General features: G+C 46.0%; 1 protein-coding gene across 8 annotated transcripts in view; it reads left to right on the top strand.

Annotated features, from left to right (window-relative positions):
- The first annotated feature begins 9349 nt into the window (after positions 1-9349).
- Positions 9350-17660, top strand: part of LMBR1 (limb development membrane protein 1) — a 218309-nt gene continuing 209998 nt past the window's right edge. For 4 of the 8 annotated variants that reach the window (XM_030931963.1, XM_030931972.1, XM_030931971.1 and 1 more), the window contains exon 1: positions 9350-9629. In XM_030931963.1, the coding sequence (XP_030787823.1) occupies positions 9564-9629 (66 nt within the window). In that variant the 5' untranslated portion in view covers positions 9350-9563. Of the gene's footprint in view, positions 9630-10034; positions 10242-17660 lie in introns of those variants that run through there. The other 4 variants (XM_030931966.1, XM_030931964.1, XM_030931965.1 and 1 more) reach the window with 2 other exon arrangements.

Here is a 17660-nt window from a genome sequence, read left to right as displayed (position 1 = left end):
AAATAAATAAAAATATAACTTAAGGCTGGGCACCATGGCTCATGCCTGTAATCCCAGGACTTTGGGAGGCCGAGGTGGGCAGACCACTTGAAGTCAGGAGTTCGAGACTAGCCTGGCCAATATGGTGAAACCCCGTCTCTATCAAAAATATAAAACATTGGCTGGGTGTGGTGGTGCACGCCTGTAACCTCAGCTACTCTGGAGGCTGAGGTAGGAGAATCACTTGAACGCGGGAGGTGGAGGTTGCAGTGAGCTGAGATTATGCCACTGCACTCGAGCCTGGGCGACAGAGCGAGACTTCATCTCAAAAAACAAACAAACAAAATCCCCCAAAAACTACGTGTAAGTTTGCATAATTTAACTTTAAGTAATGGTTATATTTAAGAACTGGCTTGCGTAATTCCTAAAAATTAATGACCATTTCTCGCAGGCCAGTACAAGCAGTCTCTAGCACAGTACTGACTGGTTACTGCTTCCAAATCCCGAAAGTCCATTCACTTATTTAGAGAGTCTAGATTTTATACTTGGATTATGCTGGATCCTCAGAGGACTTCGTATTTGGACCATGTCATTCTTTTTGGCTGAAACTATACCTGAAGCCACCTTGTGTGTCAAGGGAATCCACATCTGATGAAGCAGGGACTCCGTCCCACAACAGAAGCTGAAAATATCAGACACGCACTTCCTTTGCAGCTCAGATGCCCCAAATCGTTAGCAAAAATGAGGCAGTTGCACGGTTAGTCTACGCCAAGAAAATGAACAGTTGAGTTAGCTCATAATCTTTGTTGCTTTATACAGTTCTTTACTCAGGGAACATTATATGTTAAGAGGCCATGTATCATAGTGGTTAGAAGTGTTGGCATAGACAGCCTGGGTTTCAATTCTAATTCCTTCATTTGCTTGCTGTGTGACCTTAAGCAAATTACTACCTCTCTGTGTTTGGATTTTTAAACTGTACTGTGGGTATAATCAGTAATTACATATGGAATGGTGATGAACATGCAATTGGATAATACACGTAAGGCAATTAGAACAGTGCCTGGTGGGAGGATCGCTTGAGCCCAGGAATTCGAGGTTGTAGTGAGCTATGATTGCACCACTGCACTTCAGCTTGGGCAACAGAGCGAGACTTTGTCTCAAAAAAAAAAAAAAACAAAAAAAAAAAAAAAAAGAAAGAAAAAGGCCAGGTGCAGTGGCTCATGCCTGTAATCCCAGCGCTTTCGGGGGCTGAGGCAGGAGGACTGCTTGAGTCCAGGAGTTCAAGACCAGCCTGGGCAACATGGCAAAACTTATCTCTCCACAAAATATTTTTTTAAAAATTAAAAATAAAAGAACAGTGCCTGGCAAATACTAAGTGCTCAGAAATATTTGTTATTTTGACTAAAAGATAAAAGCTTGAAAGGCAGCATGACCTTAAAAATGGTGGTAAAACTATTTGAGAAATGAACGCAGGCATGACACTAGGCTGGACCGTAACACATGGAATTTGCATTTCGAGCTGTTTCCTTTCAACAAAGTGCAGTTGTGACCCTGTGTGGATGAGTCTCCACACAGGAGAGTGTTGCCAGGATGGTGAGGGGACCGGAGGAAGGAGTGGGTTCAGAAGCTGGGAAGGCACTAAGTTCTCCTCTAGTGGGAATGGGGAACAAGGCGAAGAATGATGGGCTGGAAGTCAGCAAGCCTGGGTTACCCTGGTCACTAATGTGTGTCTCTTTAGGAAAGTCCCTAAATTTCTTTGGGACTTGGTTGCAATAGGGCTAGGAGATCCCCAGGGTCCTTTAGGCTTCACACATCTGTGATTCCTGACTGTTCCAGAGACATTCTTGCTCCTTCTGTGGCACAAAGAGGTTCGCTGGACTGTTCCTTCCCTCGCCCCGCCCCATTTTGACTCATTTCCCTCCTAAATTGTGTGTGTTGAAGTTGGAAGAAAAAGAATCAAGATAGATAAGTAAAGCTTAGGAAGATGATGTGTGACTGAAGATGATGTATGATGAGCCAATAAAAATGATTGGAATCAAGGCTGGACATGGTGGCTCATGCCTGTAATTCCAGCACTTTGGGAGGCTGAGGCGGGTGGATTACCTGAGGTCAGGAGTTCATGACCAGCCTGGTCAACAAGGTGAAACCTCGTCTCTACTAAAAATACAAAAATGAGCTGGGCGTGGTGGCACACACCTGTAATCCTAACTACTTGGGAGGTTGAGGCAGGGGAATCGCTTGAACCCGGGAGGTGGAGGTTGCAGTTAGCCAAGATTGCGCCACTGTACTCCAGCCTGGGTGACACAGAGAGACTCCATCTCAAAAAAACAAAATGATTGGAACCAATGTCTATTTATGATATTACCTTTAGAAAGTGTGCTAAATCTTCTCTCAGTTTGCTTAAGCTCAAGCAGTACCTCGTATAATTGCCTGGAAGGCGTAATGCAGTGCCCTGAGCAATCCTGAGTAGGTAGTAGCTCCCACAAGCAACAGCTGATGAGTTAGAAGCATGAGAGGCCAACTTCTCCCCAAGCCTATTAAGAAGAGAATAAAAACAGGGGTCCCTACTTGTGATAGTTAATGTTCTGTGTCAGTTTCACCACGCCATGGGATGCCCAGATAGCTGGTCAAACGATATTCTGGGTGTGTCTGTGAGGGTGCTTCTGGAGGAGATTAATGTTTGAATTGGAGGCCTGAGTAAAGGAGATGGCCCTCCCAGTGTGGGTGGGCATGATCCAATAGGTCGAAGTCCTCAGCACAACAAAGAGACTGACCCTCCCCTGAGTAGGGGGAGCTCCTCCTGCTTGAGCTGACACATTAATCTTTTCTTGCCTTTGGCCTCAGCCTCAACTATCAGCTCTTCTTGGATCTCGAGCCTGCTGGCTGTTGAACTGGAACTTATACTTTGGTCTTCAGCTTGCCATCTGCAAATCTTAGGACTTCTCAGCCTCCAGAATCATGTGGGCCAATTCTACATCCTTCTCCCACCTTCTCTTTCTACACCTCCACTCCCTAATTAGTCCTGTTCCTCTGGAGAGCCTTAATGCACCATTCCTGGAACTTGAGGGGCAGAGAGTGAGCTTGGACTCATTTGTATGCTCGGTTGCATACTCCACTCAAGCACATTCAGGATTACAGAATTCACTGGGGAAGGGGAGGTGGGTTGTCAGGGCAGAATCTCCAACAGAGGGACCTGGATGTTTTACTATGTGTCATGCATGGTGATACAATTGTTTTTGTTTTATTGCATGGCAGACAGCAATGGAACTATGAGAAAAGCAGGTGTTAATGAGTCAATGAATCTAGGTTCAAATCTTGATGTGTAAACCAGGTCAGGTTGCTTAACCTCTCTGAGCCTCACTGTCTTCAATGGTAACATAGAGCCGACAGCACCTACTTCACCGGGCTACTGTGATGGTTAAATTAAATAATGCATGGAAAGTGCCTGGAATACAGTAGTTATTCCACAAAAGCTAGCTCCCCACTACCACCCCCCCCATTCACATGTATCACTCTTTATTTATTCAGCAAAGGCTTATCAACCTTCTATCATGTGCCAGGCCCTATGCTTGGTATTGGAAAAATAGTGAACAGGATAAAGTCCTTGCCATGAGTAGGGCAGACAAAAAACACACCTATGTGTTAATAACTTCTTTTTTTTGTCTTTTTTTTGAGATGGAGTCTCGCTCAGTCGCCCAGGCTGGAGTGCAGTGGCACGATCTCGGCTCACTGCAAGTTCCGTCTCCTGGGTTCATGCCATTCTCCTGCCTCAGCCTCCCAAGTAGCTGGAATTATAGGTGCCTGCCACCACGCCCAGCTAATTTTTTGTATTTTTAGTAGAGACGGGGTTTCACCGTGTTAGCCAGGATGGTCTCGATCTCCTGACCTCGTGATCTGCCTGTCTCAGCGTCCCAAAGTGCTGGAATTACAGGCGTGAGTCACCGCGCCTGGCCCCTATGTGTTAATAACTTCTATGGTCCTGTCTTGAAGACAATGCAAGGTGAAGTGAGCCGGCAGAGTTGGGCTGGGTTCAAGTGCTCCCTCAGCTCAGGGTCAAAAATGCCCTCTCTACAGTATTAATCTTTATGTTGTGAGTAAGGAGAGGGAGAGAGAGCATCCTGGGCAGAGGGCACAGTACAAAGGAAATGGGGGGCATGGCAGAAGACAAGGTTGGAGAGGTGGGCAGAGGCTGGTCCTATGGTCTCTGCAGGCCTTGGTTAGGGATCAGAGTTTGAGTGTAAGTGATATGGGAAGCCTTCGGGTTGGGGAACACAACTAATTTACATGCTTATCACTCGTGATGGATGATAGGAGGGAGAAGATGGTGAGGGTCTGGGAAGAGTAGATGCAGGGAGACCAGCCCAGAGGCCACTGAGGCATGAGGCCGGTTGGAACAGGAGAGTGGCAAAGGCGGTGTGGAAGAGTGGCTGAATTCCAGACATATTTTAGTGGTATAATAAAAAAATACTTGCTGATGGATGGGGTGTGTGTTGTTAGGGAAAGTATGGAATTCAGGATGACTCCCAGGCTTGGCGCTAAGCAACTGATGCTCATGATCGCCTCCTCCCCTCTAACCCACACAAATGCCAACAGAAACGTGGGTTTGCATGGAAAGTTTCCAACTTTTTTTTTTTTTTTTTTTGACGGAGTCTCACTCTGTCGCCAGGCTGGAGTACAGTAGCACGTTCTCAGCTCACTGCAACCTCCGCCTCCCGGGTTCAAGCCATTCTCCTGCCTCAGCCTCCCCAGTAGCTGGGACTACAGGTGTGTGCCACCACGCCAGGCTAATTTTTGTATTTTTAGTAGAGATGCGGGTCTCATCATGTTGGCCAGGATGGCTTCAATCTCTTGACCTCGTGATCTGTCCACCTTGACCTCCCAAAGTGCTGGGATTACATTAGTGAGCCACCGCGCCCGGCTCCAAGTTAATGTTTCTTTTTCTTTTTGAGACGGAGTCTCGCTCTGTTGTCCAGGCTGGAGTGCAGTGGTGTGATCTCTGCTCACTGCAAGGTCCGCCTCCTGGGTTCATGCCATTCTCCTGCCTCAGCGTCCCGAATAGCTGGGATGACAGGCGCTCGCCACCATGCCCAGCTAATTTTTTGTATTTTTTAATAAAGACGGGGTTTCACAGTGTTAGCCAGGATGGTCTTGATCTCCTGACCTCATGATCCACCCGCCTTGGCCTCCCAAAGGGCTGGGATTATAGGGTGAGTCACTGTGTAAGGCCTTCCAAGTTAATTTTTAAGACAACAAACACAGTATTAGTGCTGGAAGGAATCTCAGGCATTGTTAATTGAATGGAGACCTGGAAGGTCACACAGCAATTTACCACAGAACTGGTACCTGTTTACAGATTCCTTGCTTAGCGTTTAGGCTAATGTGCTCCATTTAGCGAGGGGTTAAGTTGTGGTAGAGAACCCATGGTTTAGGCTACCAGGAAGTTGTGCTTCTTGAAACAGTTACTTTATTAAATATTATATAGATGCTGTTTATGCATGACAGATAATGTGTAGGTATAAAGAATAACAATGTAAGATAGGGTTGTGGGCCTCCTCCACTCTGGTTTAACAAATAGAGCATTCTCATTCTCTTTGCGGCGCTTGAATGCCTCTCACCAATCCCTTCTCTGACCTCTCTCTTAGAGTTTTATCATTCCTTGGCTTTTCTTTATAGTTCTACTGCATGATTGTATCCCCAAATAGTTGATATGGTTGGGGTTTGTGTGCCCACCCAAATCTCATCGCCAATTGTAGTCACCATGTATGGAGGGTTTACCATTTCCTGATAGCTTAAACCGTGGGTTCTCTACTGCAACATAACCCCTTGCTAAATGGAGCATGTTAGCCTAAACACCAAGCAAGGGGTCTGTAATCCCCACATGTCGAGGAAGGGAGGTGATTGGATCATGGGGGTAGTTTGCCCCTTGCTGTTCTCATGGTACTGAGTTCTCATGAGATCTGATGGTTTTATAAGTGTTTGACAGTTCCTCCTTCTCGCTTTCTCCCCCTCTCTTCTTTTCCTCCCTCCATCCCCTCTTCCCTCCTCTTTTCCCCCCTCCCTGCCCCTCTTCCCCACTTCCTCACTTCCCCTGCACCCTCTCCCACCTCCTCTGCCACCATGTAAAACATGCTTGCTTCCCCTTCTGCCATGATTGTCAGTTTCCTGAGGCCCCCCCAGCCATGTCGAGCTGTGAGTCAATTAAACTTCCTTTGTTTATAAATTACCCAGTCTTGGGTAGGATCTTTGTAGCAGTGTGAGAATGGAATAATACAATAGTATATAGTTTTGTGTGGTTTTGAACTTTACCTAAATGGAGTCACTGTGTGTCTTTTTCTGGTACTTTCTTTTGGTCCACACTGTTTTAGAGATGCATCTGTATTGCTGCTTTCAGCTATTGTTCACTAATTTTTCAGAATCACATTCTGTTGCATGAACATATCAGTTTCTTTACCCATCTCACCGTGGATAGACAGCTGGGCTATTTGTAGAATTCTGCTGGTTCAAGTGGCGCAGCTGTGGGGATTCTCGTTCACATCTCCTGGCGTACATGCTCACAAGCTTTTCTAGGATGTATGGGTAGGAGTGCAGCTGCTCATTGCTTATCTTCAGCTTTATCGGATAATGCCAAATTATTTACTGAGATGTTACATTGGTTCATGCTGCCTCCAGTGGCATAGAATTTCTACTGTTCCACGTTCTTGTGACATTCAATATTGTCAAATTAAAAAAATTTTGCCCACCCAATGAAAGTGAAAAGCTACTTCATTTAGGTTTCAGTTTGCATGTCCTGGGTATTGATGAGATGAAACATATTTTTAAATGTTGATTGCCAGCCATATTGTTCTGATATGAGATGAAACTTCATATCCACACAGCATATTTTGGGGGCCAGGAGGTGTCATCATATTTTAAGAACTCTGTGTCTTTTCTCCAAAATTTGTACTAACTGCAGCTTTCCCCCTCTTTGGTGATGCAACTGTCCTTCTGGCTGCTAAGGCCAGATGCCTCGGAGCTCTCTGTCTTTCTCTTTTTCTGACCACATCCCCCATGTGATAGGAAATCCTCCTTTCAAAATGCATTCAGAATCTGATTACCTCTCACGTCGTCTGCTGCCTCCACCCTGGTCCAGGTTGCTAGGCTCTGAATTTCTGCAATACGTCTTCCTCATTCGCTGTCCAGGCCCTGAGCAACAGTCAGATCACATCACACCTGTCAGTAACTCACAGTGGCTCCTGACCTCTCCCAGAATAAAAGCCAAAGCCGTTACAATGGCCCACGTGGTCTCATACAACAGCGTTTAGGGATGTGGAAAAGAGGGTGTTGGCTGGGCTGATGGAGGTGACCAGGTCACCTATCGTCAGCTGGGCTGGGGCTTATGATGCAGTGGCCAGTGGCCATGGAGGGTCCCTAGGGTCCGTAAGAAAGGGCAAGTCCTAACGCACAAGCACTTTCCTATAGTTTCATATTTTCTAATGTCCCACTGGCCAGAGCAGGTCACCCAGCCAGGCTGATTCCAGGGCTGGAAAGCAGAGTCCATTTCTTGCTGGGAGGAAGGACAAAGGTAGATGGCAGAGGGGTGAGCGTACAGGGAGTGGTGAGTACGTGGCCCATTGCTGAAGCCTGCTACCTTGGGTTAAGTGTTACAAGTACAGTGGTGGGTAAACCTTTAGGGCTGATTGCATAAAAGAAAATCGAAAGGTCTACATGGTTGGAATGTTGCATTAAAAAGATGAGAAATCCTGCATGCAATCACTTTCCGGAATCTGTGTTTAAATGCTGTACACTTTAAAATCTAATCTGCTTGCCCTTCAGAGGTAACCCAGAAATTATCCAGGTTTTTTAGGGCTCCAAAACATTCTAAAAAATAAAGGTGAACGTTGAATTCAACCAGTTGACAGTTGTTCTTGGATTATGATCAATCAGCCTGTGGCAGCAGGGCACATGCTGAGAACAAGCCTCAGGTTCTCTAAGTTTTCCCACCACCACAATGTTCAGCTATAGTGAACTCATAGAAACAATGTGTCGGGGCCTCCAACTTCGCCAAGCACCATTAACAAGTTTGAGTTGTGAAAAAATTTTAACTCAAAATTGTGAAGAGAAACGGCAACATTTAAATTACCATATATTTGTCTTTGAAAAACTTTGCACCAACTTCATTAGCTGTTAAATTTAGATTCATAAAGATCTACATAACGGCCAGGCACGGTGGCTTACGCCTGTAATCCCAGTACTTTCGGAGGACGAGGTGGGCGGATAACCTGAGGTCAGGAGTTTGAGACCAGCCAGGCCAACGTGGTGAAACCTTGTCTCTACTAAAAATACAAAAATTAGCCGGGCGCGGTGGTGGGCGCCTGTAATCCCAGCTACTCAGGAGACTGAGGTAGGAGAATCACTTGAACCCAGAAGGCGGACGTTGCAGTGAGCCGAGATCGCCACTGCACTCCAGCCTGGGCGACAAGAGTGAAACTCCGTCTCAAAAAAAAAAAAAAAAAAAAAAAAATCTAAATGATATTTGAAAACAATTTGTAGATTTTCACACTTCCTAAGAATTCTCAAAGATGCCAAAAACAAAAATCATAGCCACTAGCAATTTAAATGACTTCCTCGTAGCCAAATAAATCCCAAGGTAAAATTACAAACATTCCCTTAAATTCAAATGTTATAGCAAAAAGAAAGATAATGGGGAATGGAGGGTGAATCATTGTGTTTGATATATTTGGCGGTGACAAATACATGTATTACGTGCTGTTTAGGGTCCACTGAGGGTCATAAAACTCACCCTAGAGCTACCGGAAGGGCTTGACAAGGGCCTCGCCAGTTCGGTTATCTGAGTTTTCCAGGTGGGACAGCCCAAGACCCTTATCAGGCCCAGAGAAGCTGGGTTTCCGCCCAAAGCCCGGCCCCAAACCACCGATTTCCGACCTTTCAACCGACTTTGGCAGAGCAAGAGTTTCCGCAGGAGACTCCCTGCTTCCCTCTGCCCAGGTCCTCTGAGGCTGAGTGCGGTACTGAGTGCTGAGTTAAGGGGTGCTGAGTGCCAAGCACTGAGTAACTGGGGGAGGGGCACCTTGCAGCTCTCATAAATAATTAGCTCCTGTGAGGAACAGGAACTCAGAGACTGCGGCCGGGCCAGGTGGGCAGAAGTCGCAGAACCCTCGACGCGCTCCCCGTCCCCACCCTACGCCAGGACAGAGCCTCCCTAACTGGGGTAGCTCCTGAGGGCGTGGCTGGACCCCGCCCCCTCGGGGCCTCCCGGCCCAGCGGCCCGGAAGACCGCGAGGCGCGCTTCTCTGACGTGTCGGCGCCTTTCGTCTGACGTGTCTCTGCACCGCCCCCTCCCCGCCCCGCCCCGCCCCCGCCCCGCCCCCGGCTGCGCGGCGCCCGCCCTCCCTCAGCCAGAGTAGCTCGCCTGAGGCTGCTGAGGCGGCGGCCGGTGTAGTGGTCACGGTACCTCTTTCAACCGCGGCTCGCGGGGCCGTGCCGGTCCCGGTCCCCGGCGCGGCCGTCCGAGCCTCTGCGGCGGGCGGGCGATGGTGCGGCGGAGCGCGCGGACGCGGGCGGCGCGGCGGCGGGCATGAAGGAGGATGGAAGGGCAGGACGAGGTGTCGGCGCGGGAGCAGCACTTCCACAGCCAAGTGCGGGAGTCCACGGTGCGTGGGGACCGAGGCAGCCCTGACAGCCCCGCGTGCCTGCCCGGGCCCTCCGTCCCTGCCCCCGGGCTCCTCACCTCCGGGCCTGCGCCGCGCGCCACCCGCCCCGGCCTCTGCCGCTCTCCCTTCCCTCCCCTCCCCTCCCCTCCCCCTGCCTGCCCCCCGCTCCGCTTCTGCCTCCCCTGCCCCCTCCCGCTCCCTCTGTGCCAGCCCGGACCCCGCCCCTGCCCCGCGACCCCCGTCCTGCCTTTCCCTTTCCGCGGGGAGGGCTGCGGTACGCGCCGCGCTCCGGGACCCCGGGGGCTTCCTCTCTGGGGGGATGTGCGGCTCGCGCCTCGGGGTGTGGACGGCGGCCCCGCCGGTGCGCGCCCCCGCGCTCCGCCGCCCGGCCAGGTAGGCAGGTGGATGCGCAGGCGTCCCGAGAGCCTGGGTGGGCCCGGCGGGTCCTGGAAGGACCAGGCTGCGCGGAGCCCGCCCCCCTCTCGCGTTTGGACCCGGCCGGTTACCTTGTCCCAGTCAACACCTCCTGCCCTCCCGGCGCCTCACGTTTCCATCCCTTTTTCATCTCTCCCAGCCCCCACGTGGATTGAGTTCGAAACCTTCCCTTTTGGGGTGAGAATATTGGTTATTTATGGGAGTGAGAACCTCAGCAAAAGTCCATTTTGCTCTGGAAGCAACTTCTTAGGGAAGCAGCTCTTTTTTGGCCCATGTTTCTATGCGTGCTGTTGGCAGGGGTCAGGAAGCGGACTTGACCTTGGAAAGTCTACTTTGATGTTTTTATAATTTCGTGATGCTCTAGAATGTATTACAATTGGGTTTATCTGTGTTTTCATAACGGTTGTAAAGTATATCAATTTTTTATATTTGTATTTACCCCTTTCCTAAGTTGTCTATGATTCAGTCACACTTGGTTCGAGGTGAAGAATTGTCTAATTTGTGTACTTACTGATCTTGAAAATTGAGAATCACTTTGGAAGTCATACTTTGAATAAAGAGGACATATGAAGTCTGAGCTGGTGGAATTTGAGTTCGTGGAATTTGGTACAAATTTATTTGTAATTTTTTTAATTGAAGCTAAAATACACAGAGATAAGTTCGTGAAGTCATACATGTACCCTTCAGATAATTTCATACTAAACACACCTGTGTACTCCTGAATCCACCAGGAGTTTGAGACCGGTCAGCCTGGGCAACGTAGTGAATCCCCATCTCTACCATTATAAGTAAAGAAAAAAAGAAACAGAATATTACTATCATCCCGGAGACTGACTCCTTTCCCCCTTCCAGTTACTTTCTCCTCCACCAAGGGTAAACATTGCCCTGCCTTCTAATATCATAGATTAGTTTTTGCTTAGTTTTGAACTTTATGTAAATAGAATCTTACATTATACACTCTTTTGTGTCCAGTTTCTTCTACAGTGTTTGTGAAATTTCTCCATTTTGTACGTGGTTATAATTCATTCTCAGTGCTGTAGTTGTGTGACTATAGCACAATTTATTTTTCATTTTACTGTTGATGGGCACTTCAGTAGTTTCTAGGTCTTGGCTATGAATATATATATATATATTTGTTTATTTGTTTGTTTTGAGATGGAGTCTCGTTCTGTCTCCCAGGCTGGAGTGCAGTGGCACAATCTTGGCTCACTGCAACCTCTGCCTTTGGGTTCAAGTGATTCTCCTACCTCAGCCTCCCGAGTGGCTGGGATTACAGGCGCATGCCACCACACCCAGCTAATTTTTCTATTTTTATTAGAGAGGGGGTTTCACCATGTTAGTCAGGCTGGCCTTGAACTCCTGATCTCACGTGATCCACCTACGTTGGCCTCCCAAAGTGCTGGGATTACAGGTGTGAGCCACCACACCCGGCTGGTTATGAATATTTTTGTACATAGCTTTTGGTGGACATGTTTGTGCATTTCTGTTGGGTATAGCCCTAGAAATGGAAACCCTAGGTTAAAGAGTGTGCATTTGTTCATCTTTAGTAGATACTTTTAAACAATTTTCCGAAGTGGTTGTACTAGTGTACGCTTCCGCCAGTACTGAGAGTCTCAGAGGTGTGGTTGTTTCTCATCTTTACCAACGCTTGGTATTTGCTGTCCCTTTTTAATTTTAGTCATTCTAGCAAGTGTGTTATAGTGTTCATCATACGAATAATTTTAATTTGCATTTTCCTGATAACTAATGAATTTGAGCACCTGTTTGTTTATTAGCCATTTGGCAATCTTTTGTGAAGGGTCAAATTTTTTCCCCCATTTAAAAATTAAGTTTATCTTTTTAATATTGATTTGCAAGGTCTTTACAGTATAACTTGTATTATATTGTAATACAAATGGATAAGATTTCTTTGTCAGATATATATATATATATATGCAGCACATATTTATTTCCCACTCTGTGGATGCCTTTCACTTTTAATGATATCTTCTGATCAACAGAAATTATTACTTTTAATATAGTTCAATTTATTAAAATTTTTTGAGTACTTTTTATGTCCCGGTTAAGAAATCGCTTACTCTAAGACTGACGTTCTCTTGTTCTTTTCTCAAAATGCTTTATTGAATTATTCTCATTTAAATTTGCAGTCTATCTAGAATTTATTTTTTGTGTCTGGTGCAAGGTAGGAGTCATATTTTTTTCTCCCACAGGAATGTCCAGTTGCTCCAGCACTATTTATGACTTTTGTCACAGATAGGTAACTGTATATTCATAAGGTTTAATTTTAGACTTTATGCTGTTTTATTGGTCTATTTGTCTTTAGTTTTATTATTATTTTTTAATTTGAGACAGGGTCTCACTCTCTTGCCCAGGCTATAGTGCAGTGGCGCAATCATGGCTCACTGTAGCCTTGACTTCCCAGGCTCAGGCGATCCTCCCACCTCAGCTTCCCAAGTAGCTGGGACTGCAGGCGTGAATCATACAGGTGTGCACTAGCAGACCCAGCTAATCTTTTAATTTTTTGTAGAGGTGAGGTCTCATCATGTTGACCAGATCTGTCTCCTGGGCTCAAGTGATCCTCCTGCTCTTTGGCTTTAGTTTTAATTAATTAGAGATTCTAGAATTTCGGTTGAGAAAGGGACACATGTTAAAACAGTCCAGAGCTTTGTCTACTCCCCTGAAAACAACTCGGTTTTGGTACTGATTACAGAGTTCTTTAGTTCTGACTCTCCTCACCCCTGTTTCCCTCAATCCAGCACCCCTGGCTGGTTGAGTCTACTCCATCTTCTACAGAACCAGCATAGACAGTGACCAGGCTCAGGGTTCCCAGTCTTTGGCATTTCTTTCTCAAATGATTTATATTTAGAGTGAATGTAAATACTTGCTTTTTCTGTAAGACCTGTTGTCAGTTTTTGAAATTATTCAGTTGTTTCTGATTTTGCTACATAATGCTATAATTGCTTAACTTTTTAATCATAAGATATATATATATATATATATAACATGCAATTTACCATATCTAAATATACAGTTCAGTGGCATTAAATACATCCACATTGTTGTGCAACCACCACCACTATCCATTTCCAGAACTTTTTCATCACCTGAAACTTGATACCCATGAAACAGTAACTCTCCATTCCCCACTCTCTCCAGCTGCTGGTTCTGCCTATATGAATCTGACTGTTCCAAGTTGAACCACAAAATATTTGTCCTTTTCTGTCTGGCTTATTTCACTTAGCATAATGCCTTCAAGGTTCACCTGTGTTGTAGCATGTGTCAGAATTTCTTTTTCTTTTTTTTTTTTTTTTTGAGACAGAGTCTTTGTTGCCCAGGCTAGAGTGCAATGGCGTGATCTCAGCACATTGCAACTTCTCCCTCCCTGGTTCAAGCAATTCTCCTGCCTCAGCCTCCCGAGTAGCTGGGATTACAGGTGTGCGCTACCATGCTTGGCTAATTTTTGTATTGTTAGTAGAGATGGGGTTTCACCATGTTGGCCAGGCTGGTCTCAAACTCCTGACCCCAGGTGATCCACCCGCCTCAGCCTCCCAAAGTACTGGGATTACAGGTGTGAGCCACTGCGCCTGGCCTAATTTTTGTATTTTTTGTAGAGATGGGGTTTTGTTATGTTGCCCAGGCTGGTCTCGAACTCCTGGCCTCAAGTCATGCACCCACCCTGGCCTCCCAAAGTGCTGGGATTACAGGCCAACGCACCTGGCCCAGAATTTGTTAAGGCTGAATATATTTTCTTTTTGTGTATACCGTATTTTGCTTATCCATTCAATCATCAATTGACCTGAGTTGTTTCCGTTTTTGGCTATTGTGAATAATGCTGCTGTGATCATGGGTGTAGAAATATCTATTAGAGTCCCTGCTTTCAATTCAGAAGTAGAATTGCTGGATCATATGATAATTCTATGTTTAATTTTTTGAGGAACTACCATACCGTTTTCCACAGAGGCTTTACCATTTTATACTCCCACTATCAAGGAGCCAGGGTTTCCGGTTCTTCCACATCTTCACCAACACACATTGTTTTCTGTTTTTTCTTTTTTTTTAAAATGGATGTGAAATGGTATCTTATGGTGGTTTCGATTTGCATTTCCCTAATTATTAGTGAAGTTCAGTATTGTTTCATGTGCTTATTGACTATATGTACATCTTCTTTGGAGAAATATCTGTTCTTTGCCTGTTTTTGAATTGAATTGCTTGATTTTTGTTGTTGAGTTCTAGGAGTTCTTTATCTATTCTGAATATTAACCCCTTATCAGACATGTGATTTGCAAACACTTCTCTCCCATGCTGTAGGGTTGCCTTTTACTCTATTGATAGTGTCCTTTGGTGCACACAAGTCTTTAATTTTGTAGTCCAATTTATCTGTTTTTCCATTTGTTGCATGTGTTTTTTTGTGTCATCCAAGAATTCATCACCAGCTCCGGCATCATGAAGGTTTTCCTCTAAGAGTTGTATAGTTTTAGCTCTTATGTTTAGGTCTTTGATCCATTTTGAATTAATTTTTGTGTACAATGTAGTGTTTAACTTTTAAATACTCATGTAATAATTTTGTCTTTTGTGTTATGAATATCTCATAGATCTCTTGTCAGTTGCTTTAGTGATCATATTTGACTTTGGCTATTAATATCAGGTAGTAATGATCCATTTCCTTTCTTTTGAGAGCTAGCTATGAAATCTTAAGACTGCCAACTAACTGAGTAGACCCTCTCTTGGCTAAGAGGACCCCAGGAAACCTTAAAAACTGAATTCCCAGCCAGAATGGGATGAGAGATCTTGCACGCCTTGTTATACCCACTCCCTTTTGAGTTTTAAAAACAACAACTGACCAGCATTATTGTTAAAATAGAGATCTTAAGACTGAGAGAACAGACTCTTTGTGGCAATAAAATACCAAACGGTGAACAAGATGTAGGGCCATGCCAGGCAAGGGTTAAGTAAAGCACCCCCCCCCCCCCCCCCCCCCCCCGCCCTTAAGGAATAAACTTGGTTCTAACTATCTCAAGGTGTTTCTTTTTTTCTAGCAGCTAAACAAGCACTGGCCTCCAGATAAGCAATATTAATAAATGCAGCTCACTCACTGCCAGACCCTGACTAACTGACCCTCACTCCCCTGTTCCACAAGCTATAACTACAGCTTTGATTGGATAAGAGACTGATTTCAGTAACTTTGTCCTGATAAGAGCACTGAGCATGAACTGGTTCTGGCCAATTTACAGAGGCCGTGCACTTGAGTGCCTTCATGTCCCTGCTTCGCCATCTGACTACAGGGCCTCATTGTAATGCGTTTAGATGTTAAGTCTCCACCCACATGTGAATGCGGATAAGTATGTAACATACATGTTTATTCAGCCTACATGTGCATGACCTCCCCCGCTTTGTGAATATTCATAGCTCTTCCTATAACCTGTTAAATATATAAACTTGGCCAACCCGTTCAGCATAAATCCCTGTTCGATCCTCCCTTAAAGTGTCTGTTTCTGTGCTCTGCGGGAGGATGCTTCCCAGCCGTCAGGATTGCCACCTTGTAGGCTGTGACTCTCTTCAAAATTATTTTTGAGGCAGAGTGTCGTTCCGTCACTCAGGCTGGAATGCTGTGGCACAAACATGGCTCACTGCAGCCTCTACCTCCCAGGCTCAAGAGATCTTCCTACTTGAGCCTTCCAAGTAGCTGGGACTACAGGCACATACAACCATACTTGGCTGATTTTTGTATTTTTTGTAGAGACTAGGTTTCACCATGTTACCTAGGCTGGTCTTGAACTCCTGGGCTCAAGTTATTCACCCACCTTAGCCTCGGAAAGTATTGGGATTACAGGTGAGTCATTGCCTTTTTTTTTTTTGCGACAGAGTCTCACTCTGTCACCCAGGCTGGAGTGCAGTGGCACGATCTCAGCTCACTGCAACCACTGTCTCCTGGGTTCAAGCAATTCTTGTGCCTCAGCCTCTTGAGTAGCTGGGATTACAGGTGCCCACCACCACACCTGGCTAATTTTATTTATTTATTTATTTATTTATTTATTTATTTATTTATGATGTGGAGTCTTACTCTGTCATCTAGGCCGGAGTGCAGTGGCATGATCTAGGCTCACTGTAACCTCTGCCTCCCGGGTTCGAGTGATTCTCCTGCCTCAGCCTCCCACTGGGATTACAGGCGCCTGCCACCATGCCAGGCTAATGTTTTTGAATTTTTAGTAGCGACGGGATTTCACCGTGTTGGCCAAGCTGGTCTCGAACTCCTTGACCTCAAGTGTTCCTCCTGCCTTGGCCTCCCAAAATGCTGGGATTACAGGTGTGAGTCAGTGCGCCTGGCCATTTTTGAATGGACAGGTTCTTTCCATGTTACCTAGGCTGGTCTTGAACTCTCCTGGCCTCAAGTAATCCTCCTGCCCCAGCTTCCCAAAGTGCTGGAATTCAAGGTGTGAGCCACCATGCCCAGCCTGGCTGCGCAATCTGAATTCTTCCTTATCCTGGGTATGGCTTAAGCTCCCCTCTTGGCTGTAATATTTTTGGAACCAAGTCTGGGGTTGACTGGGACTTTTTTTTTTTTTCATGGAGTCTCGCTCTGTCACCCAGGCTGGAATGCAGTGGAGCTATCCCAGCTCACTGCATCCTCCGCCTCCCAGGTTCCAGCAATTATCCTGCCTCAGCCTCCCAAGTAGCTGGGATTACAGGCGCCCGCCATCATGCCTGGCTAATTTTTGTATTTTTAGTAGAGATGGGGTTTTGCCATGTTGGCCAAGCTGCTCTCGAACTCCTGACCTCAGGTGATCCGCCCCTGCCTCAGCCTCCCAAAATGCTGGGATTACAGGCCTGAGCCACCGTGCTCGACCAGACTGGGACTTTTACAACAGAGATTTTAGAACCTTCCCATTTAGTTGGCTTCTTTTAGGCCAAATGAGAGGTGGGAGATAATGGGGATAGAAGGAATTATTCTTCACCTGCTGCCTCTCTAGGTGAGTTTACCTGCTGTTTTCTGCCAATGTCTTGCCCTCAACTCTATGGCTTACCCTTTGTGCAGGAGATCAAAAACTTTAATCCTTCCCACTTGAGGATAGTGGTTGGGCAGAAGATGGGAACCAGTCACCAATCTGGTATGTAAGTTCAGAATACAGTTATCGTGGAGTGTGTAGTCTTTTCTGACCTTTGTCATTGCCCTCCAGCCAAAGACTACCAAGAGCACACCTGTAGTTGGACAAATTGGGCTTATTGCATATTGCGGTGAGTTCCGTGGAGAACTGTGGGGTGTTTAAGTAACTTTTCAAGTGGGATTTGGGCTTCTACTAGGTAGTTTGGGAAGGGTTTAAGGAAGTGAGGCTTTGATCTGTATGGGATGCTGTTAGGAAGCTGGAATAATTCTGTAATTGGATAGCTTAAGAAATCTTTTCTAGAAGGAGAGAAGACTGGAATAAAGCTAAAGCTGTAACTGGTAAAGAAGCAACAGTCATTCCTGTTAGCCAGCATAGAGAGATGGTCATTTTTGTGATTTGGACAATGTTCATGTTTTTTGCTTGTGTTCAGGAGTGATTACAGAGTGGTCTTGTTTAGTCTTTATCCATCGTGGTCTTGTCTGATATTGATGTT

Source organism: Rhinopithecus roxellana, chromosome 6, assembly GCF_007565055.1.
Source record: "Rhinopithecus roxellana isolate Shanxi Qingling chromosome 6, ASM756505v1, whole genome shotgun sequence".
Taxonomy (NCBI): Eukaryota; Metazoa; Chordata; class Mammalia; order Primates; family Cercopithecidae; genus Rhinopithecus; species Rhinopithecus roxellana.
Note: the sequence above shows the minus strand (reverse complement) of the source record. Positions and strands in the feature narration are given on the sequence as shown.